This window comes from Carcharodon carcharias, chromosome 15 (genome assembly GCF_017639515.1).
Source record: "Carcharodon carcharias isolate sCarCar2 chromosome 15, sCarCar2.pri, whole genome shotgun sequence".
In the NCBI taxonomy this organism is placed as follows: Eukaryota; Metazoa; Chordata; class Chondrichthyes; order Lamniformes; family Lamnidae; genus Carcharodon; species Carcharodon carcharias.
In genome coordinates, this window is record NC_054481.1 from 116,283,289 (window position 1) to 116,308,841 (window position 25,553).

Here is a 25,553-nt window from a genome sequence, read left to right on the forward strand (position 1 = left end):
CAGCACTCCATGATTTTGCTTTCTTGTGTGGTCTAACTCTGCTCTGGTTGCCACCGTCATATGGTAAATTTAGACAAGTTCAGCAAATCTGGAGTAACCATTGCAGAATTTCAGCTTATCACCGGCATCATTCTATAGGATTTAGTCATTTGGTAATATAGAACTTGAGTATTGCTGAAAAAAGAGACACGTCTAAGCTTTTCATCTTGCACGCATCAGGACACAAGCAAGAATACCAATATAAGGGGAAGATAACAATTTATACTGTATGTGAAGAGAGTGCTGATCGGTTGGCAAGTGGCATTGCCATGGGGAAAGCACCATTGATGGCGACTGACACTTAATTGCCAAGCATTGTTTGAAATTTAAACCAGGCAGCTTGACCCTGATTGGTCAAGGCATTGTCCTGAGGAATGAATCAGTGAATGACTGTCACCTATTTCATTTAGCTTAAACAGGCACAATATATGCACATGTTCTTTCTGTTTTCAAAGAACAGGGCCCTGTGCATTAATGTATGTAGCTTCCAGTACACACACATGCGCCACACTGCAATCCCAATTGACATTAAATTGGTTGTCAGTGTAATTCTTAGCACATTGAGGATTATTTAGAAATGCCCAGTCGCGGAATTACACCTAATGTTGGACACTGTGTTTTGAGTTTTGCAAGCACGGGGCTGGTTGGATACGGTCTGTACCCTGTCCATTGTGAATAGCGGCTGGGACATGCTGTTTGATACAATCCAGCAGTCTTTGAAGCATACAGCCCACATACCTACATACACACCGGCACTGAAATTCATATACCACATCACTCATTTGTGTGATAGGCAGAACATCTTTTTCATTTAATGGTAGCATCCTGTTCGTGGCGAATACCACTCATGTTGCTACTGCATAGCAGCAGCGTGAGGCAGCTAGCTTCACTTATTGCTCAAATTGCAGTTCCACACGTTATAAGATTGGCAACCTTGTAAATAGGGCCTGAGCCATTTGTTCACCATGCAAACTTGGTGCTGAAATAGGGAGCATCAAAGGCATCCCGCAGGATAATGGTTACCCTGATCAGATCGTTTTGTGCTGTGTATCATGCAAGCTCGTGGACAGGCCTAAGACCATCACTTTCGGGCCTGAAAAGTATCCAGTCAACCTCAGATCACTCTGGAAGGGCAAGGTATCTCAAAAATTTGTGCAACAGGTGAAGTTAGCTGTCTCAAGCTGCTACTGTGATGCTGCCGTCAAGCCAAAAAGACATTCTGCCTATCACACAAATGAATAATGTGGTATATGAATTTCAGTGCCAATGTGAAACTAGGTATGTAGGCCGTATGTCCCAAAGGGCGGATTGTATCAAACAGCATGTCCCAGCCACTGTTCGCAACGAGCAGGGTACAGACTGTACCCAACCAGCCCGTGCTTGCAAAACTCAAAACATTGTCCAACATCAGGTGTGATTCCGCAATGGGACAACATTTGCTGAATAATCCTCAATGTGCTAAGCATTATGCTGACAACCAATTTAATGTTGTCAGTCAGGCTGGAAGCTACATATTAATACACAGGGTCCTGTTCTTTGCAGACAGAAAGAGTGTGTACACACATTGCGTCTGCTTCAGCTAAACAAAATAAGTGATAGCTATTCGCTGACTCATTCCTCAGGGCAATGTCTTGACCAATCAGAGTCAAGCTGCCTGGTTTAAACTTAAAACAATGCTTGGCAGTTAACTGTCAGTCACCAGTGGTGCATTCTCCAGGCATTGCCACTTGCCAACCAATCAACACTCACATCATATACAGTATAAATTGTTGTCTTCCCCTTATATTGGTATTCGTGCGAGTGTCCTGATGAGTGCAAGACTAAAAAGCTTAGACATGTTTCTTTTTTCAGCAATACTCTATGAGATTTGCTATTCTGCTAGCAGGAATAGCTGTAACTTTGTCATAACCAAAATTTTGTGTCATCCCAGTTTGACTCATCATGAGTTCACTGTAACTCAGCATGATCGTGGCTGATATTCTATTTCAACTCCACACTATCCCCATATCTCTGATACCCTTCGCACCATAAAATCTGTCAATCTCTGTCTTGAATATACTTAATGATGGAGCATTCACAGACCTCTGGGGTAGAGAACTCTTAAGGATTCACAGCCCTTTGAGTAAAGACATTTCTTCTCATCTCATTACTAAACCCCTAATTCTGAGACTGTGACCCCCTAGTTCCAGACCGACTAGCCAGAGAAAATAATCTCCCAGCATCCACCCTGTGAAGCTCCTGAAGAATTTTATATGTTTCAATGAGATTACCTCTCATTCTTCTTGTCTCCAGAGAATATCGGAGTAGTCTACTGAATCTCTCATGGGACAATCCCCTCATCCCAACAATCAGTCTAGTAAATCCATGTTGCACCCCCTTTAAGATAAAATGGCCATTTGGGCAAGATATCCCAGCAAGCAGTAGCACTCTTGGGAGGAAGAGAATGGAATTAACAAACAAACAAATAAATAAATAAAACCCTGATAGTGGACATATTTAACTGTTTGTGCTAATGCCCTGAGAAAGAGTAAACTAAGAATGAGTTTTCCGGTAGATGTTGGAACAGGTTCGACAGCAGGTCTCCTTGCCAGGAAGTGGCGTATGTAAAACAAAAGGGAGATGGGCAAAATATCATTTGTTTGTTTCTCTAAATTCAAAAATTAAAAAAATGTGGCTCACAGTGTATGACCTGTTTTGGAATACAGACATTGCCTTTTAGAAATGAATCTTTGAATGGCCATGTAATAGTCTCCAAGCTGTAATGTGATTCAGATGTTTGGAAGACCTCATAAACCAGGGGTGTCCAAAACTTTTGTCTTTGTGGGCCACTTAGTCTGTAGCATGGAGCCTTATGGGTTATGTATCATGTATAAATCCATGTTCTCCATGAATTCCAAAATATCTCAAGTTGCTGATACTAACAGAACCTAATCTGGCATTGAGACAACAGCTCTATTCAAACAGACACAAAATACAAGAACAATTATAGCCAAGTTGCCAGGGCACCCAATGTGGTCATCAACTGTGAGCCAAGGCCCCTCTGGTCTATCATTGGCTTGTATATAGAAGAGGGACTGAAAGGGTAGACAGTACTTTTAATGGTGATGTGCATTTGTCTCCTTTTAGCTGAAAATGGGCGAGTGTTGCAGATCTGGGCAGGAGTCAAACACATTACGCTCTCCCCAAATAGCAGCAACACCTTCCTAGAGATGGTGGACCTGGAAGAATCACTTTTTGAAACACCATTGTAAGTGTTCTAGATAAAGGTATAAAGCAGACATGCTTCATTCAAACTCTGATACAGTGTTTTATCTCCTGATTTCCCCTCCATCTTGTAGGTACCAATTCTCACTCAAAGTTGCTACTCATCATATGTGAACCTGGATAGTAAATATTGACATGCTGTTCAATTGTTCAGTGCCTCAAACTGAGCCTGATCTGCAGCCTTATTGAGCATGTGCACAAATGGAAGCACATACACATAGACTCCTTGCAGCAGGAGTCACTAGATCAATCTTTCTCAAACTTTTCCCCACTGTGACCCCATTTTAAGGATGGTAGATTTGCTTCCCTGAAGGGCATTAGTGAACCAGATGGTTTTTTTATGACAATCAGCAATGGTTTCATGGTCACTATTACTGAGACTAGTTTTTTCAATTCAGATTATTAATTGAATTTAAATTCCACCAGCTGCCTTGATGGGAATTTGAACCCACGTCCCCCTGTCCCCAGAGCATTAGCCTGGGCCTTTGGATTACTAGGCCACTGACATTAACACTATGCCACCGTCTCCACACACTTGAATGCCAGTGATGCCATTTTTGAGCTCAACACTCCAGCCAATGCCCTTTCTTAACCTCACACAGCCGAACATGCATTAAACAGCAGGAAGGGCCCTCTCCCCCCACCAGCACTATTTAAATGGGTCATTCAACTACTTTCAGGTTAGTTGCTAGTTGATTTCTTCTGGCTGTTGCTGTGATACAGCAAACACTTGGTGCTTTCTAGAGTTGTTTCAAGTTGCAAATGTTTACAAGGAATGGTATGACAGGTGCTGAAGGACTTCTCACTGACTCCAAAGCGTCTGCACAACTGGTTGCTGCCAGGCATGGGTGCACTAGTATGCCTTCCCCTTTGAATATAGCATGACCGAGATAATGGTGTAGGTCAGGCTGAGGAAAAGCAGCAAGAGCAAGAAGAAGCAGCATCCTAGACAGCCATTTTCTGTCCAGAATATACTACTTTGAGTGAGAAACCAGTAGCTGCAACTGCAATTCCCCATTGCCCCCTAACTTCCCTTCCCTTTGTTGCTGACCATCACATCGTCACCTTGGCCACAATGCTGGAATCAACATTAGCACAAAATAAACATCCCAAACAACATTTATAAATTAAATATTGACCTATTGCAGGCAAACAGGAATTAAATCCCCTGTGCCTTAGTTTCCTTAGTGCCTGTCTTCCATGTGCCTTTGCCTGATCTAGTGCTTTGACACTGTGCTACCCCAGTGGATGCATTATAGGTGGTGAAAAGCTGTTGAGGTTGCTTGGGGGAGGCTGCAGATTGCCTTGGAGGACAACCTTGAGTAGTTCGTGGCCTAGAAGCAAGGCTTCAGACTGCTCCATCTTGACTTGGGCAGCAGCAGTCTGGGCTGGCTGGTTGTCATGGCAACAGTGAAGGCACTGGCGGAGTGGCAGGGATGGGGATAAGAATACTGTTATCCTGGGAGAGGACTGTGGTTCGTACTTCGTGGAGCACTCTGGCGGGATGGCACCTCAGCTGCCCTTGTGATCTGTCGAAGGACAGATGGCTAGACTGCTGTGGCACCTCGCCAGCCCCTTTGAACGCTGGTATCCGCAGCAATGACGGCAGCAGCCTGACCCTGCACGGCGGCAGCCTGAGCCTGCACGGCGGCAGCCTGAGCCTGCACGGCGGCAGCCTGAGCCTGCACGGCGGCAGCCTGAGCCTGCACGGCGGCAGCCTGAGCCTGCACGGCGGCAGCCTGAGCCTGCACGGCGGCAGCCTGAGCCTGCACGGCGGCAGCCTGAGCCTGCTGACTTTGGTCTAAGCTTCCAGTGCAGCACTCAGACCTCTGGTGTAAGCTGCTTGCACTGTAGTTAAAGCTGAGACACATGTCCTTAGAAGCTACATCAAAATTGGGTCCACAACAAGTGTATTACTGGAGTTGGCCACCACCTGTGAGCTGGAAAGGATGAGCAGCAAGCTCTGCACAAAGCCCTGGGCCAAATGGGTACCAGACTCCTTCATGCTTTTACACATTGAAGGCAGACTTTCTGGCAGGCCTGACAATGCACCAAGCATTTCATTGTGCACACCTATGAGCCTTCTTCTTTAACTTACCCTGCATCTTGAGGGCCTACCGTCATATGAGTCTTCTGTAACGGAATTTGTCTGTGACCTCGCCCTCTGGCAAGCTCACATTTCCACTACCCATGTCCTTGGCCTGGCTGGAGACCACTCGAGCCAGGTGTCACACCACTTGCAGATCTATGCTAAATTCTAAATGACGCACAGTGTCAGTATCTGAACTGGTAGCTGTGCATGTATCAGTTTGCGACAGAATGTCTTCACTATCACTGCCTTCTCACTGTTCGTCCACTGGCTGGTTAGTTTGCATTTCTTGTGTATCTGAAAGGAGAAAGGCACAACAGTAAGGTTGTCTTGTGGGGAGGGAGCAGCTTGCGAAACAGAAGAAATTATTGGATGAGGAGGAAGTGGGATGTGAGAAGGGGAATTAGATATGAGGATGCCATCATCTTCAAATAGCATTCCAATAATGATCAGTACAATCTCTTCCATGGGGTTAGGATATGCAGATGTGCCTGTCTCCCTCTGAGTTAGCTGTCGTTGCTCTGGCTGTGTGCCACCTTGTCCTGAAAGAGAGAGAGAGAAGTGTGTCAGTGAGTGCCATGAATTCTGTTTGGCTGACATGGCTATCATGCTTGAATAGCTGGCAGTGTGTACAACCTAGCAAATGTGGATATGACGCTTCCAACAATCTAAGTGTATGAAGGGGAGGTGAAACACATGTCAGATATGAGTTCTGATGGATAGTGATTGTTGGTATGTGAGTGGAGTTGTGGTGAACTGAGCAGTGTCTGAGGCTAGTAGTGCATATGGTAGGATATGGCATTTGATGATGCATTCACTGACAACCGCTCATGTGAGGGCACTGAACATTTTGTGGCACTGCATACAGGTTCTTGGGGCTAGACTCCTGGCATTGACCTCCATGTCTATCTATCCCCACTTGTAGCCATAGGGGCCAGGAGGCCCTCAAGATACAGGACATCTCCCCTACTTTCTACCTTCATCGCCATCACCAAGACCGCCAGTGTAGTATCTGAAAACCTTGGAGGACATGTTCTCCCATGTATTATCATTCTTTATTGTTCCCTCGGTCAGAATCACTTCTTACATGACTGCCAGCACCTACTCCAACCACAGTGCATCACCCCGAGAGGTGCAGGCTAACCTTGAGAAGTGCTAGGAAGTTATGATTTTGGGCCCCCTGCTGATGGATCCAGCCAATGATCAGCGAAGTTAGAGTTGGCTGCACACAGCAATAATTCTAATGAGCAGACAGCACAAAGTTGGCATGCTGCCTACATTCCAATCAATGGGTGAGGTAATCCCCCACATCACAATCCCTGTGCCCATTTTTGGGGATGATCCAATTTAGTCACCAGGGTGTGAGATTTCTTCTGCACACCTGTACCATCCTTATGTTCCTAAGATCAACCTGCTCACGGTGGGTAGGTAACAAGAGAGGGGGCTTCTCCACTGACTCACTTTACTGGGATCCTGATGGATGGCCAAAGAGCTGCATAGCCTCAATGGAAAGGTAGTTATTATGTGACCGAATAGCAGACAAATGATGCTGTTTTTTTTTCCTTCCCACTCGGTGTATTTCAAACCCAGAATTCAAGTTGCTGCCATGTTAGTGTGATGAGGTTCATAAAGGGGAGTTCTCCCCAGACTGAAAGTGACTAAAACAACAAACTCATGTTTTCTGTTCACACAGTGGTTTCAATGCCATCCGCTATCCCCTGATGGAATATGTGCCAGAACCTGACAAGCTGAAGGTTAGCAGTGCTGAATCAAGTAACACAATCGATTCATTGAACGCCAAAGACAGCAATGTGAATGAAGCTAAACTGGACTTACTTTCATTAACTGGAAACATGCGTGGTTCATTACAGGGTAAGAGCTGAAACACACGTGGCCGATTGTATGGTAAGAGCTGAAACAGGTGTGGCCCTTTGCGGGGTAAGAGCTGAAACAGGTGTGGCCCTTTGCGGGGTAAGAGCTGAAACACGCATGGCCCTTTGCAGGCTAAGAGCTGAAACACGCATGGCCCATTGCAGGGTAAGAGCTGAAACAGGTGTGGCCCTTTGCAGGGTAAGAGCTGAAACAGGTGTAGCCTATTGCAGGGTAAGAGTTGAAACAGGTGTGGCCTATTGTGGGGTAAGAGCTGAAACAGGTGTGTCCTATTGCAGGGTAAGAGCTGAAACAGTGTGGCCTATTGCAGGGTCAGAGCTGAAACAGGTGTGGCCCTTTGCAGGGTAAGAGCTGAAACAGGTGTGTCCTATTGCAGGGTAAGAGCTGAAACAGTGTGGCCTATTGCAGGGTAAGAGCTGAAACATGCATGGCCCATTGCAGGGTAAGAGCTGAAACACGCATGGCCCATTGCAGGGTAAGAGCTGAAACAGGTGTGGCACATTGCAGGGTACGAGCTGAAACACGCATGGTCCATTGCAGGGTAAGAGCTGAAACATGCGTGGCCCATTGCAGGGTAAGAGCTGAAACAGGAGTGGCCTATTGCAGGGTAAGAGCTGAAACAAGTGTGGCCCATTGCAGGGTAAGAGCTGAAACACGCATGGCCTATTGCAGGGTAAGAGCTGAAACAGGTGTGGCCCTTTGCAGGGTAAGAGTTGAAACAGGTGTGGCCTATTGCAGTGTAAGAGCTGAAACAGGTGTGGCCCTTTGCAGTGTAAGAGCTGAAACAGGTGTGGCCCTTTGCAGGGTAAGGGCTGAAACACGCAAGGCCCTTTGCAGGGTAAGAGTTGAAACAGGTGTGGCCTATTGCAGGGTAAGAGCTGAAATGGGTGTGGCCCTTTGCAGGGTAAGAGCTGAAACAGGTGTGGCCTATTGCAGGGTAAGAGCTGAAACACGCGTGGCCCATTGCAGGGTAAGAGCTGAAACAGGTGTGGCCCATTGCAGTGTAAGAGCTGAAACATGCATGGCTTATTGCAGGGTAAGAGCTGAAACAGGTGTGGCCCATTGCAGGGTAAGAGCTGAAACACGCATGGCCTATTGCAAGGTAAGAGCTGAAACACACGTGGCCCATTGCAGGGTAAGAGCTGAAACACGCGTGGCCCATTGCAGGGTAAAAGCTGCAACATGCATGGCTTATGGCAGGGTAAGAGCTGAAACACACGTGGCCCATTGCAGGGTAAGAGCTGAAACAGGTGTGGCCTATTGCAGGGTAAGAGCTGAAACATGCATGGCCCATTGCAGGGTAAGAGCTGAAACAGGTGTGGCCCATTGCAGGGTAAGAGCTGAAACACGCATGGCCTATTGCAGGGTAAGAGCTGAAACACACGTGTCCCATTGCAGGGTAAGAGCTGAAACAGGTGTGTCCTATTGCAGTGTAAGAGCTGAAACAGGTGTGGCCCATTGCAGTGTAAGAGCTGAAACATGCATGGCCTATTGCAGGGTAAGAGCTGAAACACACGTGGCCCATTGCAGGGTAAGAGCTGAAACATGCATGGCCTATTGCAGGGTAAGAGCTGAAACAGGTGTGGCCCATTGCAGTGTAAGCTGAAACAGGTGTGTCCTATTGCAGGGTAAGAGCTGAAACATGCATGGCCTATTGCAGGGTCAGAGCTGAAACACACGTGGCCATTGCAGTGTAAGAGCTGAAACACGCATGGCCCATTGCAGGGTAAAAGCTGCAACATGCATGGCTTATGGCAGGGTAAGAGCTGAAACACATGTGGCCCATTGCAGGGTAAGAGCTGAAACATGCATGGCCTATTGCAGGGTAAGAGCTGAAACAGGTGTGGCCCATTGCAGTGTAAGAGCTGAAACAGGTGTGTCCTATTGCAGGGTAAGAGCTGAAACATGCATGGCCCATTGCAGGGTAAGAGCTGAAACAGGTGTGGCCTATTGCAGTGTAAGAGCTGAAACACGCATGGCCCATTGCAGTGTAAGAGCTGAAACAGGTGTGGCCTATTGTAGGGTAAGAGCTGAAACACGCATGGCCCATTGCAGGGTAAGAGCTGAAACAGGTGTGGCCTATTGTAGGGTAAGAGCTGAAACACGCATGGCCCATTGCAGGGTAAGAGCTGAAACACGCATGGCCCATTGCAGGGTAACAGCTGAAACAGGTGTGGCCTGTTGCAGGGTAAGAGCTGAAACAGGTGTGGCACATTGCATGGTACGAGCTGAAACACGCATGGCCCTTTGCAGGGTAAGAGCTGAAACAGGTGTGGCCTATTGCAGGGTAAGAGCTGAAACAGGTGTGGCCTATTGCAGGGTAAGAGCTGAAGCATGCATGGCCCATTGCAGGGTAAGAGCTGAAACAGGTGTGGCCTGTTGCAGGGTAAGAGCTGAAGCATGCATGGCCCATTGCAGGGTAAGAGCTGAAACAGGTGTGGCCTGTTGCAGGGTAAGAGCTGAAACAGGTGTGGCCTATTGCAGGGTAAGAGCTGAAATACCCGTGGCCTATTGCAGGGTCAGAGCTGAAACAGGTGTGGCCCATTGCAGTGTAAGAGCTGAAACAGGTGTGTCCTATTGCAGGGTAAGAGCTGAAACATGCATGGCCCATTGCAGGGAAGAGCTGAAACAGGTGTGGCCTACTGCAGGGTAAGAGCTGAAACACGCATGGCCCATTGCAGGGTAAGAGCTGAAACAGGTGTGGCCTACTGCAGGGTACGAGTTGATAAAACTTGAACAATGATTATTGCCAGGTCTCTCCCCAGGATCTACGCCAGGCTTTGTGAGGGGCTATATGCAGCTGTGCTAGGGGCTCTCCATTACCTTCCCCAAATGACACATTGTTCATGTATGAACTTAGAGAATGTTGGCAGCTATTCACCATCAGAGTCAAGCCAGCAGCTGTTCTTTCTCAGGGTTCATAAAAGGACCAGGATTTTACCGCCCTACTGCAGTATGTCTCCCCCCGGTGGATGCGGCGAGCCATTTAGATCTCCATTCAGTTCGGCGGGAACGTAACATTCCGCTGTATGGGATGGGCCGTAAAATCCTGGCCAAGGTTTCTAGGATAGCAATCGGGAGTAGGGACCAACCCGCTCAAGGCCAACTGTAATGTCAAATGTACCATCCATATTGAAGCTTTGAGATTCAAATCTTACATGTCTGTACATTTCAAGGAGAGCTGCATTTACCCGTATGTTATCGGCAGCTGAAGGTGTTTTCACTATATTAGTCAGAATATGAATAAACAAGTCAGACATGACAGTCAAATGCTTATAAGTATTGCTGTTTAATTGTCTTCTCTCACTCTCAGATAAATCTTTCAGCCAATTGTATATTCAGCAGCTAATCCCCAAGCCCTAAACCTCCACCTCTCTCTTCTCTTTTAAGATGTCCTTAAAACTTACCTCTTTGACCAATTATTCAGTTAGCTGTACTAATATCCCATTAAGTGGCTCAATATCTCTTTGGGCTTGATTTTTAACCTCTGCCGGGGCAGAGTGTGTGGAGGTGGGCAGGCATTAAAAAATAGCACTAAGGTAAAGTACCCTTGTTCTGCTATTATCACATTCTGCTTTCTAACCTTTATGCCACTACCATTTACACTCCCTTTGTCATTTAGTTTATGACATCTTTGTCAATCCCTCCTTTGTCCCCACCTATCGCTGACTTTCTATCCAGCTCCACCTGCCCCACCCTTCTTAAACAATTTCATCACATTTCCACTTCCCTTCAAGTGTGAAGAAGGGTCATATGTACTCGAAAAGTTAGCTCTGTTTCTGTCTCCACAGATACTGCCAGACCTGCTGAGTTTTTCCAGCACTTTTTGTTTTTGTATTAAAAATATCATCGCTGGCCAGCCTGCCAGTTCCCTAGGGTTTTCCACTTGGCTTCCAAGCTCCCAGAGGCGATGGCGGCCAGTTTAACTGCCTGGAAGCAACAGTAGCCGCAGGCCGCCCTGTAGATGGGTTCCTAGCTGTAAAGCTTTTCTTTATTTAAATTTTAAAAAATTTGGAGAGCGGGTGTCTCCATTTTGAAATGCGCTTTTCCTCACTTACCTTCCATTGAATTCTGCTGTGTTCATGCTGGAAGACCAATTGGCTTTCCAGCTTAGAAAACCCACCCGATGTCCTTAATTGGACAGCGAGCCTACCCTCTGGCCATTAATTGACTGCTCTGGGGAAAATCTCATTGAGTGACTGTTTCCAACACAGTGTGCACTTCTGATCCCCTTTTGATCCTGAGGGTGGAGTTCGGAAAGCCTTAGGGAAAATGCTGCTCATTGTGTCTGAAAACGCTCCTGTGAGGCACCAAGGGATGTTTTACTATATTAAAGGCACTTTTTAAATGCAAATTTAACCAGTCAATGTAGCTCTTTAAATCTTAGCACCTTTCCATTCTGTTTTGCAATTTTGGAGGCCAAGAGTGCAATAGCATTGCTCAGATATTAAATGGTTAAACGTTGATCGACTAATGCTCGCACATTATTAACACCTGCTTTAAACATGCCTGCTTAAACATACCTACCCAAATACAACCTGAAATCTTTAGTGTCCACCGTCACATCTGGTGGGTAATCCTAAGAGTGCAGTTGGACCCAGCAGAATGATTCTACAACCCATTCCCTAAACGCTGAGCTTTTTCACCACTCTCTAAAATTGAACCACAACCAGATTGAAAGCCCAGTCCATGGCATCCTGTGAAGTCCCACAATGTCCACGTGTGCGTGTGTGGCTTCAATCGCTTCTTTTCCCCATCACATGTTTATTTTAACGTGTACCTGGAGATTTCAGGGGATGATTGGGGTTAATTTCCAGATAGTCCAGTGGTGATTGTTGATTATTCAGCTTTCAAAGGCTCCCTTGAGTTAATTGATCCTGAACCTTAATAGGAAAAGTTGACATTGTATTTCAAGATTGGTTTATCACTGTGCCTATAAATCTGGATATCGCCCAGTGCCCTGTTACATATACTTACCACCTTGACTTAAGCATCCCCACCCATTTGGGTCAGCTAGGCTGATAAAATGGCATCTCATCCATGTTTCTTTGCAGCTATTTAGGCGAAATACACCTTTGAAAAGTTGCCATTGCTGTTTGAGATCTAATGGTTAGGAATGTAATTGAGTGGAGAAGTGGAGGACTCCTACTTCCTGATCACCGGGTAAGTGAAGTAGAGCTGCAGAACGGATTTGAGGAGCTGAAGGACCAATACCCATTCCTGTGATCTCTGAGAGCTCCTGTGTTTGGAGAGGTGAGGGAGGTGGTGTCAGTGCAACCCTGGGAGCTGTGCATAGTGCCTGGAGAAATTCTGATGAAAGGTTATTGAGCTCTGTTTACCTCCACAGATGCTGCCAGACCTGCTGAGTAGTTCCAGCCTTTTCTGTTTTAATTTCAGACTTCCAGCATCTGGAGTATTTTGCTTTTGTCTTGTAGACGATGTGTCCATTTGCATTGTATTGGGATTGTTTGGGGACTGTGTGTGTGCGTGTGCGGAATCCCTGGAGGTTTGGTGTGGGGAGGTTGGGTGAACATGTATCTGCTTTACCCCCAAACTTCATATCTATCAATTTCTGACTTTGTAAAGACCTGGATTTTCTCCTTCATAAATCAGAAACCTAAACAAATGTAGATTCTCATCTATAGCGAATAGAATCGACCCTTTTATTTTAATTTTGTGAAAGTGCAGCATGCCTTTCCCCTTGCCCTTTCAAAAGATCACCAGTGCCATATATAAAATAGAAAGAACTTGCATTTCTAAAGCACCTTTCATGTCTTCAGGATGCCTCAAAGCACTTTGGAGCCAATGAAGTAATTTTGAAATGTGGTTAGTCCCTGTTGTAAAATAGGGATGTTTCCTTTGTAATTTTAATCCTGAAAGATTTTGTTGAACATTTTCACACTGTATTCTCCCAAGCAGGATCGGTTAGTTTCACAAAGCCTTTGTGAATTGGCTAATTAAGAGTTACCATTTAAGCTGCTGCAATGGTGCTGTAATGATTTACCTGAATCCACCCTACCTGTGCTCCCTCAGGGCTATCCCACAACAGGCACAGTCCTCTATTGTTAGAACCTAGAGGATTTTTAATAGGAAACTGAATGTGAAACGTGGCACTAAACATGTCCCAGCATATGCCAGTGTGTGGAGATGTTTAGCATCACAGGAGTGAGTGAGAAAAATAATTGGTAATTAGCCCTGTTGAAGACTGGAGCCTTTTTTTTATCACCACATCAACCCTTAAAAGAAGCAAAACCAGAGCGTAATTAAATTTTTTTTTAAATTAGTGAACACATCTTGTTCCATTTTCTCTGGGAGAGTATAGTGCAGTTGCACGTGTTCAAGCGCAGTTTATTTTTTTTTGCACATCTTTGTGCCATGCCTGAGTTTCAATACCATGTGAATGAAGCTGCAGGTCGAGACTATTTCAGTGACAAATGAGCGCAGAGAACTGAAGCGTGGCTGGTAACCTTGCATTCCACCCACAGTTTTTCCAGCCCCATTTCAAAGGCACACTGAAGATTGTAATAAGAGCTAAAGAAGGCAGAGGGCAGTGGAGACACAGGACCGACTGCTCCACTCCACAACAAGAAAGTGGCAGAGCCTAATTTTTTTGTCCAAATGTGATAAAGAAAAAGACAGGAAAAAAGGTGACCATGGTGATGGGGGAGTGTGGAGAGATGTGACAGTGTATCAGCATCGGTTCTGTGCTCTTGGTCTGAGAATGTGTAATTTTTGGTGTCAAATTGTACAGTTCTTGACCTTTATCAGGAGTTGCAAAGAGATTTATAAAGAAACTGTGGGGGAAGCACTGTTTATTTGTGGCTTTGAGGTGAACTTTGGTGACCTTCTGGCGCTTTTAGGGCTCTTCTGTTCAACCACATTCATGGCATCGGGTATCATGAGAAGCCAGACAGGATGATGGTGAGGAGAGAGAGGCACACCAGAGAGTGTACAGTAATAGTGAAGATTGGGCATTTCCGAGGCTTCAGTACTTTCAGTTCATCTATGTTACTTTGCAGCTCCCTATCTCTGTAACGTTCTCCAGCCACAACTGTGAGATCTCTGCATTTCTCCAAATCTGGCCTCTTCAGCATCCTCAATTTTCATCACTCCAGCACTGGCAGCCATACCTTCAGCTGTCTTGACTCTACATTACTACAGCAGTGACTATACTTCAGAAGTACTTTGAGACAATCTGAGATTGTGAAAGACATTATATTAATCCAAGTGTTTTTTTTTAACTTTGGAATTCCCTCCTTAATCCCCTACATCTCCTACTTTAAGAGGCTCCTTAAAACCTACCTCTTTGTCCAAATGTTTTGCCAACTGGTTTAATATCTCCTAATGGGTTTGGTGTTCATTTTTACCTAATAATGTTCCTGTGAAGCTCCTTGGGATGTTCTACTATATTAAAGGTGCTAATATTTGCAAGTTTATGTATAATCTTTTTAAATTCCTTCCCCACATCCCACCCCCCCAACCTTTGCCAAGATTCTGGCACAGTGCCACAAACTCTAGCAGTCCTCTGTTATCTCAGCCGAGTGGCCACTTGTGACCCTAGAGAGTGAAAGTTGGCAGGCCATTCGACTGTTCTGTCTTCCCCGACAACCCCCACATCCCACCATCCCTGACCTTGCACCTACACATGTGCAGTATTTTACAGCGGTTACCATATAGTTTTCAATATTTCCCTGTCTTGGAGGAGGCAACCCCATTTCTAAATGTTGACACTCTTCTGCCCCCTACTCTTAATCTCGTTCCATGCTGTGACATCCTAAAGACTACATCAGTTACACAAAGAAAACAGTATCATCATTGCTGAGAGTGTACAATACTACACAGCAAGAGAAACAATGTGCCGATAAATTTCCTACAATACAACACTACTACACTTCAAAAAGTGCTTAATTGGTTGTTTTGGATGTCAGAGATTGTGAAAGGCTTTATATAAATGCAGGAATTTCTTTTCCCATAAAAGATAGAATACAGAATTCTTGGTGCTTGCAGTGTCCTAGTGAATCCGGCCCTCAACTGGCAATCACCAACTTATCGGCCTCTTCAAATTCCCTCGTGGTGAACATTTTTAAAGCTTCTACTGGATGCAATTAGGAGCAGGAATCCTGGCAAAATTTCCCCCTCCTTTGCCCATGCATAATGAAGCCAATGTAATGTCCCTTGTGCTGACCCCAGCTGAGATCCGCTACCTCAGCGCACATCAGGGATCAAATCTGGTAACCGGTTATGCTGCAGACTCATGTCTACAGAGGACAAGGTTAAGGCAGCTGGAAATCAATTCACTAACAACCCCTGAAACCTTGTGTAATCCCCAAATCCGAAAAGGTACAACCTGCTGTTTATAAATCTTCTTAGCCCTGGCAGCTGTCAGGGAAAGGAGGACCTGTCTCCTTGTCTCCCTCAGCTCCATTCAAATCCCATGTTCTGAAGGACAAGTTAACCTAGTTCCTTTGGAGAGAAAAAAAATCTACGTCAACTGGTTACTTTTATATCTGATCTTGCTTCTTGATTGCTGTGTCTGCTAGTTTTGCAGTCTGCTTGGCAGGATGATCAACATTCATCCAGAGCCATCATTTGTGGCTTTAACACAGATTGGCAGAGACTAGAGCAGACAGGACAGGATAGTTCACATTGGTTGCTCCAGTTGCATCTGTGCACAAAACAATTACTGTCAACCTAGCCCAAGTGCCAGAGACACCCACAGATTAGTTGCCCTATTAAATACACTGTGTCCCTGGGTGTGCTTGCTTGTAAAAAAAACTGTTTTCAGGATGTGGGTGGTGCTGGCAAAGCCATGTTTTTATTGCCCGTGCCTAGCTGCCCCAAGAAAGTGGTGGAGGGCCACCTTCTGGAAACCACAGCAGTTCTTAGACTGATGGTGGTCCTGCAATGGTATCAGACAGGGGACTCCAGCATACTGACCCAGCAACAGTGAAGAAACAGCAATTATATGTCCATATTAATGGTGGGACTTGAGGAGAACTTGGAAATGATGGTGTTCCCACAGTCTTATTGCTCTTGTAATTCTTGGTGGTGGAGGTTTTGTGGGAGGTGCTATTAAAATAAGCTTGCGAGTTGCTACAGTGCATCTTATTCATGGCATATATTACAGCCAAAATGTGTCAGTGGCAGAGAGAATGCACACTGAATGCAGGGGCAGGGCTGCTGATCATGCAGGCTGGACTACTGATGGTGAATACTCTATCTCAGTCAATACACAATACAAAGTCAATCCTTCAAAACTCTTGGAGATGAATGGATCTTTCTCATCCACCATCATTTGTTTTAAAGGCATTTTCAGTTTCCCCATATTTTCCAGCTCTACACATTTCTTAGTCATGAAGTGCAGATAGGAGATCTCTTTGCGGCTTCTGTAACTCCCCTTTAAATCCAGTTGAGAAGGAGCGGCTGGCTTCTTTTTGTGAAAGTCAAGGAGTTTCCAGACTTGACGTATTCACTGTGAACTTCATGACCTAGAATGCAGCACAACTTGCCATTCCTCTGCCCTTCACACCCACCCCTACATTTTCTTGTTAAGAACATTAGTACAGGACCAATTTTTATGTGTGCACCTGGACAGTAACTGTTGCCAGTCTGTTGGACCATGGGAGTGGTAGGGGTGCAACCATTATGTCCTTGCTTGGTGTTCTCTTGCATGCATGTGCACACACACAAACACACACTCGCAAACACTTCCATACAGACACACTCACACATGCTGTCACATTCACACACTATCCAGTGGCTCACTGGACGAACATCAGGAATAGGAACCTGCCATATTTTTCTCTTCCCTAGTTCAGGGCTATTGATATCACTTATTAGCACACTAACTACTACTTTAGTTGTGATCAGCCAATTCATCAGAGAATTGACATGCAACTTCGACCTCTCCTTGCCTGTATGGTTAATTTTGTATATTCTCAAATGATGCTTTCATAATTATTTATCAAAGTGACTTGCCTGAGCTGAAATGCAGATCATTTTCCCCAGAGTAAAATTACAGGTAAAATTATTCATCCAGGTTTTGTATTCTACAGATATGGAGATACATAGGACAGTCCCTCTCAGATTACAGTCCTTCCCTCCCTGCATGCTCACTGGTTGTGAAATCAAGGATAGATTTTCTACCTACTAAAGTTGGAAAACCAAGCCTAAAAAACATAGTGCCATCTCCTACACAAATGCATTCTCTCCTGGGATCTCCCAGTTATAGAATTTCCAACTCTTTTCATCTTCCTCACCCCCCATAATTTATACACGTTTAAAACTCTAAGTTTAGCATTACTTGATTACAGATTCCTTGTTTTCTTTCCTTTCCTTGTCTTTTCATCCTTGGCAGTGCCCTGTATAGCAACCTTGGTGCTTCTGAAGTTAATTAGTATTAACTAAAATCCAAAGTCCTTCACAGATATTGGCAGCTATCAACAGGTCTGGTAAAGGAGATCAGGCCAGCTTGACATTGCTGAAAACCCACAAGTTAACAGAGGGCAGGCTGACCTGGACAGGAACCGGTCGACTCAAGCTATCAATCAGTAAACTCAAATTACAAGAACCTCTGAATTGAGCCATTTTAAGCATGCTGGACCAAAACCAGAGTTCTGCTAGGTTTAGACTTTGACTTGTTTTAATAAGAGCAGAATTTAAGCTGTCTCACTTTGCCACATAGCGATTTTACGTCCTGGTTCTTTGGCTTTTGTGGAAATTGAATTGAACTATTCCTGAATTTTTTTGGTCAGCTGATCGACCATAATTGTTTCACTGACCCCTTCCCTCAATTGCTCACAGAAAAAAGGCTGTAGGGAATTTCAAATTGCCCATTAGTGAATCTTCTGCAGGATTGAAAATTACGGAGACATTAATAGCTATGCTTGATCAATTTTTTCCCCACTGGAAGGATTTTGTTGTTTATCAAAAAAAAAACAATCAACAGGCTGTGCTCAGAGCAAAGTCCATGATAAAGTAATCATACACAGCCCCTGGATGGGCCAGGTTTGTTGGTCAAATGGCCTTTGCTCACTCAGGACTGATGATATGAAATCTAGTTCCATCTCATAAATGTCATTGAGGAGCATCTCCCATGAAGAGTGCGTAGGTAGTGACAAACAAGTGGTAGAGCATCCTCCTGATGATGATGTGGCAAAGGGCAATACTTCATGTAGCACTAAGCAATCCAGAGCAGCAAGATCCATGTGCAGTTCTCCATCTATTCATTGCCTAGACCTTCACATGAAGAATGGACACCTGATGAAGACTTAGCTGGTATCCATGGAACTGTGCCCCAGCATGAACCAGCACCTTCAGGAGAGCAGGAGGTGAGAGCAACTTTTTTATAATTGGATGGAGCAGGCTGGAACTCCAGTTCATGATGCAATGCAGGCCTAGTGATTGCCCGTGCTCTCCTCACTTGTCAGCTTCTGATCTCAGCAGTTGTGAGCAGGAACTTGACACCTCGGGTACTTCAAGGGGCACAATGAAGGAAATGCATGACTAAATAGGGAGGAATTCAAACTCTATATTATGGATTTGTATTACAGATTAATAGAAGGTTAGAGACAGTTGATCAATAATTAACACTATGCCATCAACACTACTCAGGCCATCAGCTATCTTAAAAGGATGAGGAATGGACAGAAAACATCTCAGATTAGATGACAAGGCACACTACTCCTCACTGCATGAGTAAATATGACACCATTTTTGAATACCTATAGTTATTCATTTAAAGCTAATAACATACTAATAAAATTGCTCTCTCCCCAACCACTGAGTTTCACTTTCACCAGCTACTGTTTGGACTATGTTTTATTTTCATGTCCTATACTAGTTACAAAACTTATTTGATATAAATTTGGGAGTCCTATGGAGTTATGTTGGAATGCTACTCCTTGCATTGGCGCTGAGTGGTATGCTGGGTAAACATAGTGTCCTCTTACCATTAGAACCTGATTCAAATCCAACCCAAACTGCTGGGCTGAAAGTCTCTATAATCATCTGACTCCTGAATGAACTGAGCTTGAACAGTCTCAGCCCAGTTCTGATTGGGTGTGGGTGCACTGTAGACAAACTGTGTTTAATATAGCTCAAATTAAAATTGAAATGAAGGGCAGCTAGTACAGGAACCGGAAGTGTCACCTTGGTGCAGGAGAGATGCCATTCTGAGCTTGCTGGGGACGGAGACACATTGTTGGTAGCTGGCCTGACAGTGCTTGATACAGATCTCAGGTGCCAGCAAAGGGAGCTCTTCCACCCTCAGTGCTGATAGCTTGCACCTTGCTAAGTGCAAATATTAACATCACCCTCACATCCGCCCCTCCTCCCCGGCCAAATAAAAATTAAATTGAAATGTACAAAGTAGTAATATGTGTTGGCAAAATACAGCACCAGAAAACAGCAAAGATTCAAGCAGATTCACTGCACTTTGTCCAAGATCCTTAAATTTTAACCTGCAGCATGCACTTGAAATGTAATTCATTGATTTTCCATATTCCATATTTAGTCATTAGAAGTCTATGGAGCAGCCAAGGTTTAAAAGAATTTTTTGAAGAACCTTCTATAGCATTCTAGGTCTGAACTGAATAAATAGGCAACCTTAACCAGCTATAAAAAAACAACCCAGTAACTTGACTAGACAAAACAGATAGGACAGTTACATATTGCAGCCCTAGCGTTCCTCCTGTATTGATTTGTGCACTTATGGAACAGCACTTGATGTATTAACCATGCTGAAGTGCACCAGAAATAGAAGTGGAAGCGTAAGTGAATAATGCATTTGGATGGGAGAGCCATCTCCCTGAGACACAGCAAGCGTGTAGACAGAGTGTTCCTTTATGGGTCTGCAGAAAGCAGCTGCACTTATAAAAAAGAAAATCACACTATTGTGACTTACCCTGGAAGAGCTTGCGACGTAAAACATTGTTCACTGGTTTAAAAAAAATTGTGTCAGCCAGTCCCACAAAGAATTTATTTTTCAGTGTGCTAGTCCTTTGTGTTCCAGTTACTCTTTCATTACTTGGAATGCTTGTTAGTTTGAAAATGCCTCAGTGGCTAAGAAAACCTTTAAGAATTGCTTTGAGGTTTATATTTTTCCTGCGTGTTCATTTCTCCCCATCTCTTTTCTCTTGATTTTATTTTAAGTTGTCCCACATCCTTAGCATGTGCCAAGTGGCATTCCCCAATGGTGTGTGACCAGCTCCCAAGCCTCAGCTAATGGTGCTGTAATTTCAGCCCATCAATGGTAGCACTGTCACCTCTGAGTGAGTCCCAATTCAAAAACTTGAGCATAAAATCCAGGCTTACACTCCAGTGCAGGACTGAGGGAGTGCTGCATTGTCGGAGATGCCCTCCTTTGGATGAGATATTAAATTGAGGCACCATCCACCCTCTCAGGTGGATGTGAAAGATCCCATGGCACTATTCAAAGAAAACTAGTTAAGTTCTTCCCAGGGTCCTGGTTAATAGTTATCTCTCAACCAACATCATTAAGAAACTTGCTGTTCAAGGGATCTTGTATATAAATTGTTTGTTGTGTACCTACATTACAATAGTCAAAAGCACTTCATTGCCTGTAAAGGACTTTCGGACATATTGAGGTTATGAAAGGCATTGTAGAAATGTAAGTCTTTCTTTCTTTGTCCCTTATCTTTTCTTATCTTCTCCCAAAACCACTGCCAGTATAGACAGAGCCCCATGGAACAGAAGATGCCTGATGTGATCCCCAGTCTGCACTAAATTAACTGCTCTTAGTTAGATGGATCACTGGGCTTGCCCACAATGCTTTCCACCACTGAATAAAGTACTCACTGTCTAGCTCAGTGAAGAATGGTCATATAGAACAAAGTAGCAGAGGGCCAACAGTGCTTTGTGAGACTGCTCCGGAGGAGGAAAACAATTAGACCCTTGCCCAGTGGCAGCATTCTGGGAGGTAAGAAGACAGGGAAATAATGACAGCCTGTAGCTATACTATGGCAGCTCTGTGGAGGTTCTTCCTCGACTGCTGAGCTTGTTAGTTTCAAAACTTCTGCTTTAGAGGATTAACAAATTTTGGAACCTTTGAATCTGGTCCGAATTTATCTGGACGCTCATCTCCGTTAAATTACGTGTGGGGAATTTCAGATAGCTCTTGATGAATGCTGCTATGCTGATGAAGGGAATTTAAATAGAATTAGGTCCGATAAGAGCTTCAGCAAGAGGACTGAGGGCAGCACATCAGTCTCCAGACAGCCTTAGCGGCTTGCAGACTGCAGCTGCTGGTACCCTCACAAGGAGACAGGAGATGCTGAATGTGTCAACAGTCTGCCAGAAAATACTTTATTGATCATTTTACTGGCACAAACCTGTACTTTGGTCTATAGCATGAGGCTGTTTTATAAATATTTTATGTGGCTTAAAATAATGGAGCTCTTAAAAGGGCGATGTCTCCATTTCAGGAGCCAAGACAGTCAGAGGAGCTGCAAGCAATTCCTGTCACAGTGACAACAAATGTATGCAGCACAATATCCTTAATGTAAATAACCTGCAGGAGTCTTCTTGGCTCAATTGGTAACACTGCTGTAGGTTGTTCAAGTTTCACTCCCAAGACCTGACCCCTAATCTAGGCTGACACTCCATTGCAGTAATGACAGCATCCATGTTGTCAGAGACGTTAGTCAAAACCTCAGGGATTTTCAGTGTACTGGCCAACATTTCTTCCTTCCTCCCCACCACCAGCCACACTATCAAAGATACATGGGCTGGATTTTACAGGGCAACGGGGTCCCCATGTGCTCCCCCCCCCCCCACCAATCTAAAAAGTCAGGGGTGGGGGAGCCTGCCCATGACCCTGATGGCCACCCTACAGCAATTTAATACTGGGAGCAGCATTAATTTCTTTAAGGTGAAACTTCCATCTCTCTTTCTCTCAGGAGGAAGTCACGTCTTAGAGCACTGCCAGGAATCCAACAGCGCCAACCTGGCTCGTGGAGGGCCGGGTTCAGGAGGCTAGGGTGGGAGGGTTAAAGTGGAGGGCTCAAGATTCACCCCACCACCCCCACCCGACACCAGTCATTGCAGCTAAATCTACTGAGCTTCCCGCATGGCATGGGCCTACCCTGTTGCAGGTAAGTTATCAGCAGTGGCGGGCTGAAGTCCTTAAGTGGTCATTAATTGGCCAATTATGGGCCTCAACAGGCCCAAGAGTGGGCGGCTGCCCAACACCTCCCTGCCCCCTGTAAAATTTCAGACAGGTTGGGGGCCGACGGGTAGGTGGCAGGAAGGCTGGATTTTGTGTGCTTTCCATCTTCAAATCCACTAGGCGGAGGAGTATAAAATCCAGCCCATTAACTGGTCATTTACCTACTTTGTATAAAATGACTACCGCACTTGCTCACATAAGAGTTAATGTCGATAAAAGTAATTCACTATATGTGAAGTAGATTAAGTTATTTCTGAGCTAATATTGAATATTATTTTTCAATTGAGAAACAAAAGGGACTAAGGCCCTTAGTGCAGGACACCACCAAAATTGAAAAGGAGAGACAATGAGCTAATTCCAGAAAAAGTGAGGCCAGGATTGGGTTTAAAAGCTTGAAAATTGTAAGAAGGAAATAAGAGAGTAAGAATGCATTTAAATAGCAACTCTCACAACTTCAGGATGTCCCAATGTGCTTTTTAACCACTGTTTAAGTGTACTCGTGTGTTTAAGTATTGTAATGAAGGAAACACAGCTGCCAAGTGCAAGGTTCCACAATCAGAAATGAGATAAATGACCAGTTAATGTTCTGATGTTGTTGGTTCAGAGGTGAACAGTGGCAGGACACTGAGTGAACTCGACTGCTTTTCTTTGAAAAGTGCCCACGGGATCTTTTTACATCCACCTGAGAGGACAGACAGGGCCTTGTGTTATGACACAGCAGATGGTAAATGCTGAGTTGTTCAAATCCCAGAGGGAAACTTGAAACAACTGTCACAATAATTTTCAATTTGTAAGTTTCGAGATGCAGGCTTTGAATTCAGTAATAAGACCACTGAGTCTTAAAAGGTTTTTACAAAACTAAATTAAACATTTATTAATAAAAGAAAAGATTGTAAGCACACTCGTATGTTTACACATTGCTACTATGATAACTTCTAAATCCCCTAATTACTTTAACTCCCAGTTACACTTTTGTTAAGGTAACAGTAAGACACACAGATTTCAAAAGACCCAGGCAAAGTAAAGGATACCCTGAACAGTCAGATTCAAAATGAGTTCTCTTAACTTCAGTCCCTGGAGACAGCAGTTTGGTACATACAGGCTGCAGGCTTTTCACACTTGTTGGATCTTAAACTGTCCCCCTTACAAACAGCCTTCTCTCCTTTATACATATTTTCCTCTTTGAATGCAAATTCCCATTGTTTCACTGTGTCTTTTGAACTTTACCTCTCTACTAATAAAAAATCTATCATAGTACCAATTCCACCAGTAATCTTTGTGAAAAATAAATAAGCACTGTTTCGTACTACTTCTGCTGGCTAGGTATGCACTACACCCCCTCCTTTGAATTCAAGCCACTATAGTTTGTTTAAAAATGCAAATGTTCCCTTTACACTTCACATTCTAAAACATTCCCATGTTTACCTAATTAACATTTAACTTCTCTTCTTACATCAAAGCAGTCAGACTAGCTGCCTCTAATTCAATTAAGTCTCACAGACACATCCCACTATTACTCTATTTTACAATAAATTCCAATTATATTATGGAAAATATTATATCTTTCTGACACTTTGTTTAATGTTTCATCCAAACAGCACTCTGATATTGCAGCACTATATCAGTACTGCAGTGAAGTGTCAGCCAAGATTATATGTGTAAGTTTTAATATGGGATTTGAACCCACAACCTTCAAACTCTAAGGCAAGAGTGCTACCATTGAGCCACAGCTGACATTCAGGAAGAATGTTAGACTGAGGGAGGTAAAGAAATTCATGATTTTGAACTTCAGCAGAAGACTGGTGAAAAGGGAAATCTAGTTATATAGGATCTTCGCATATGAGAGTGGGACCAACATGGGGAATCCTGAAGCCAGGAATTCCCATTCCTGGGATGTGATGCACCATGTGAGATGAGGTATATTGGCCTTACAAAAGGAGTTTGTGGGCCTATCAATGTAGTTCAGGTCTGGCAAGGAGGTCTTGGGGTGGTGGGGGGGAATGTTTAAAATTCTTTTGGTTGAGCTTTCTGCCCCTAGGCTGAGTGGAGCAGTACTGGGGTGGGAGTATATGCACTGCCATCTTAATGGTAGAATTTCCACTAACATGGTACCAAAGGAGCACTCCCAAGTAGCAGTGACACTTGCTGTACCCATGCAAAATAGGTGCCCTCCTTCTAACCCCACAAATACATCAGGGGCCAGTATTGAGAACAGTGATGCAACTGCTGGCTATGAGTGCAGGGTCTGAGTGCAAAAATCCTTGTGTGGAGCTTCAGCCTGCAGCCTTCTGACGCAGAGGGTACAACTGTGCCATGTTCACATTGCATTACTGCAGACAAGCTGTATTTGAGCATCATTCATAAGGCTATAAGCTGCCTCTTTTAATTTTTCTGACCTTTGTGTCTGGTATACTGATGTTATTTCAAGGAAAAAATGCACTTCCTCTATCTACTATTCATTATCTAGTATTAGATTATCCTGTGCTCAGCAATCTCTCTAAGTCACGCTTTCTCTTATCGGCAAGATCTTGTTTAACTGAGTTAATTTGCCTTTCTGAAATGCGCCTATAAATAAATAAATCAGACTGCTAGTAATTCACAGTTAGTTTTGCCATGGCAGATTTATGCAGCTCGTAGGGGTCGTGGGGCTGGTGGTGAAGGAAGGAGTCTTACATGAAACCCTTTCCGAATAGAGAAAATCTTGTGCCTCAGTACACTGACATCATGAACATTCACAGATTGATCCTGCAAGCCAGCAGAGAGCAGGCGAAGAGATGAAAGACAAAGTCAGCCTTTCTCCAGTCGTTCCCAGTGATATCCATGGACTGGCCCTCAGGCAAAGTGAGCTTCAGAGAGCTCATTCATAAATAGCCATGCCTGCGCGATATGCTGCCAGAGACAGCTTCTGTTCTAATCAACATCAAAGGGGCACCCTAAAGATTTGATATTTTGATGTATAACATTTATTACAAAGTCTTTGACATCTTTGTTGGTTGAAATGTAACCTTGTGTTTAATTATAACTCTGCCACTAAATGATTCCTCCTATATTTATATATATATATATATATTATATATATATATG

General features: G+C 44.2%; 1 protein-coding gene across 1 annotated transcript in view; it reads left to right on the plus strand.

Annotated features, from left to right (window-relative positions):
* Positions 1-25,553, plus strand: part of LOC121288461 (MORN repeat-containing protein 1-like) — a 109,459-nt gene that overhangs the window by 67,512 nt on the left and 16,394 nt on the right. Inside the window, exons 9-10 of the mRNA XM_041206993.1 lie at positions 3,166-3,286; positions 7,086-7,264. Coding sequence (XP_041062927.1) covers positions 3,166-3,286; positions 7,086-7,264 — 300 coding nt within the window. The remainder of the gene's footprint in view (positions 1-3,165; positions 3,287-7,085; positions 7,265-25,553) is intronic.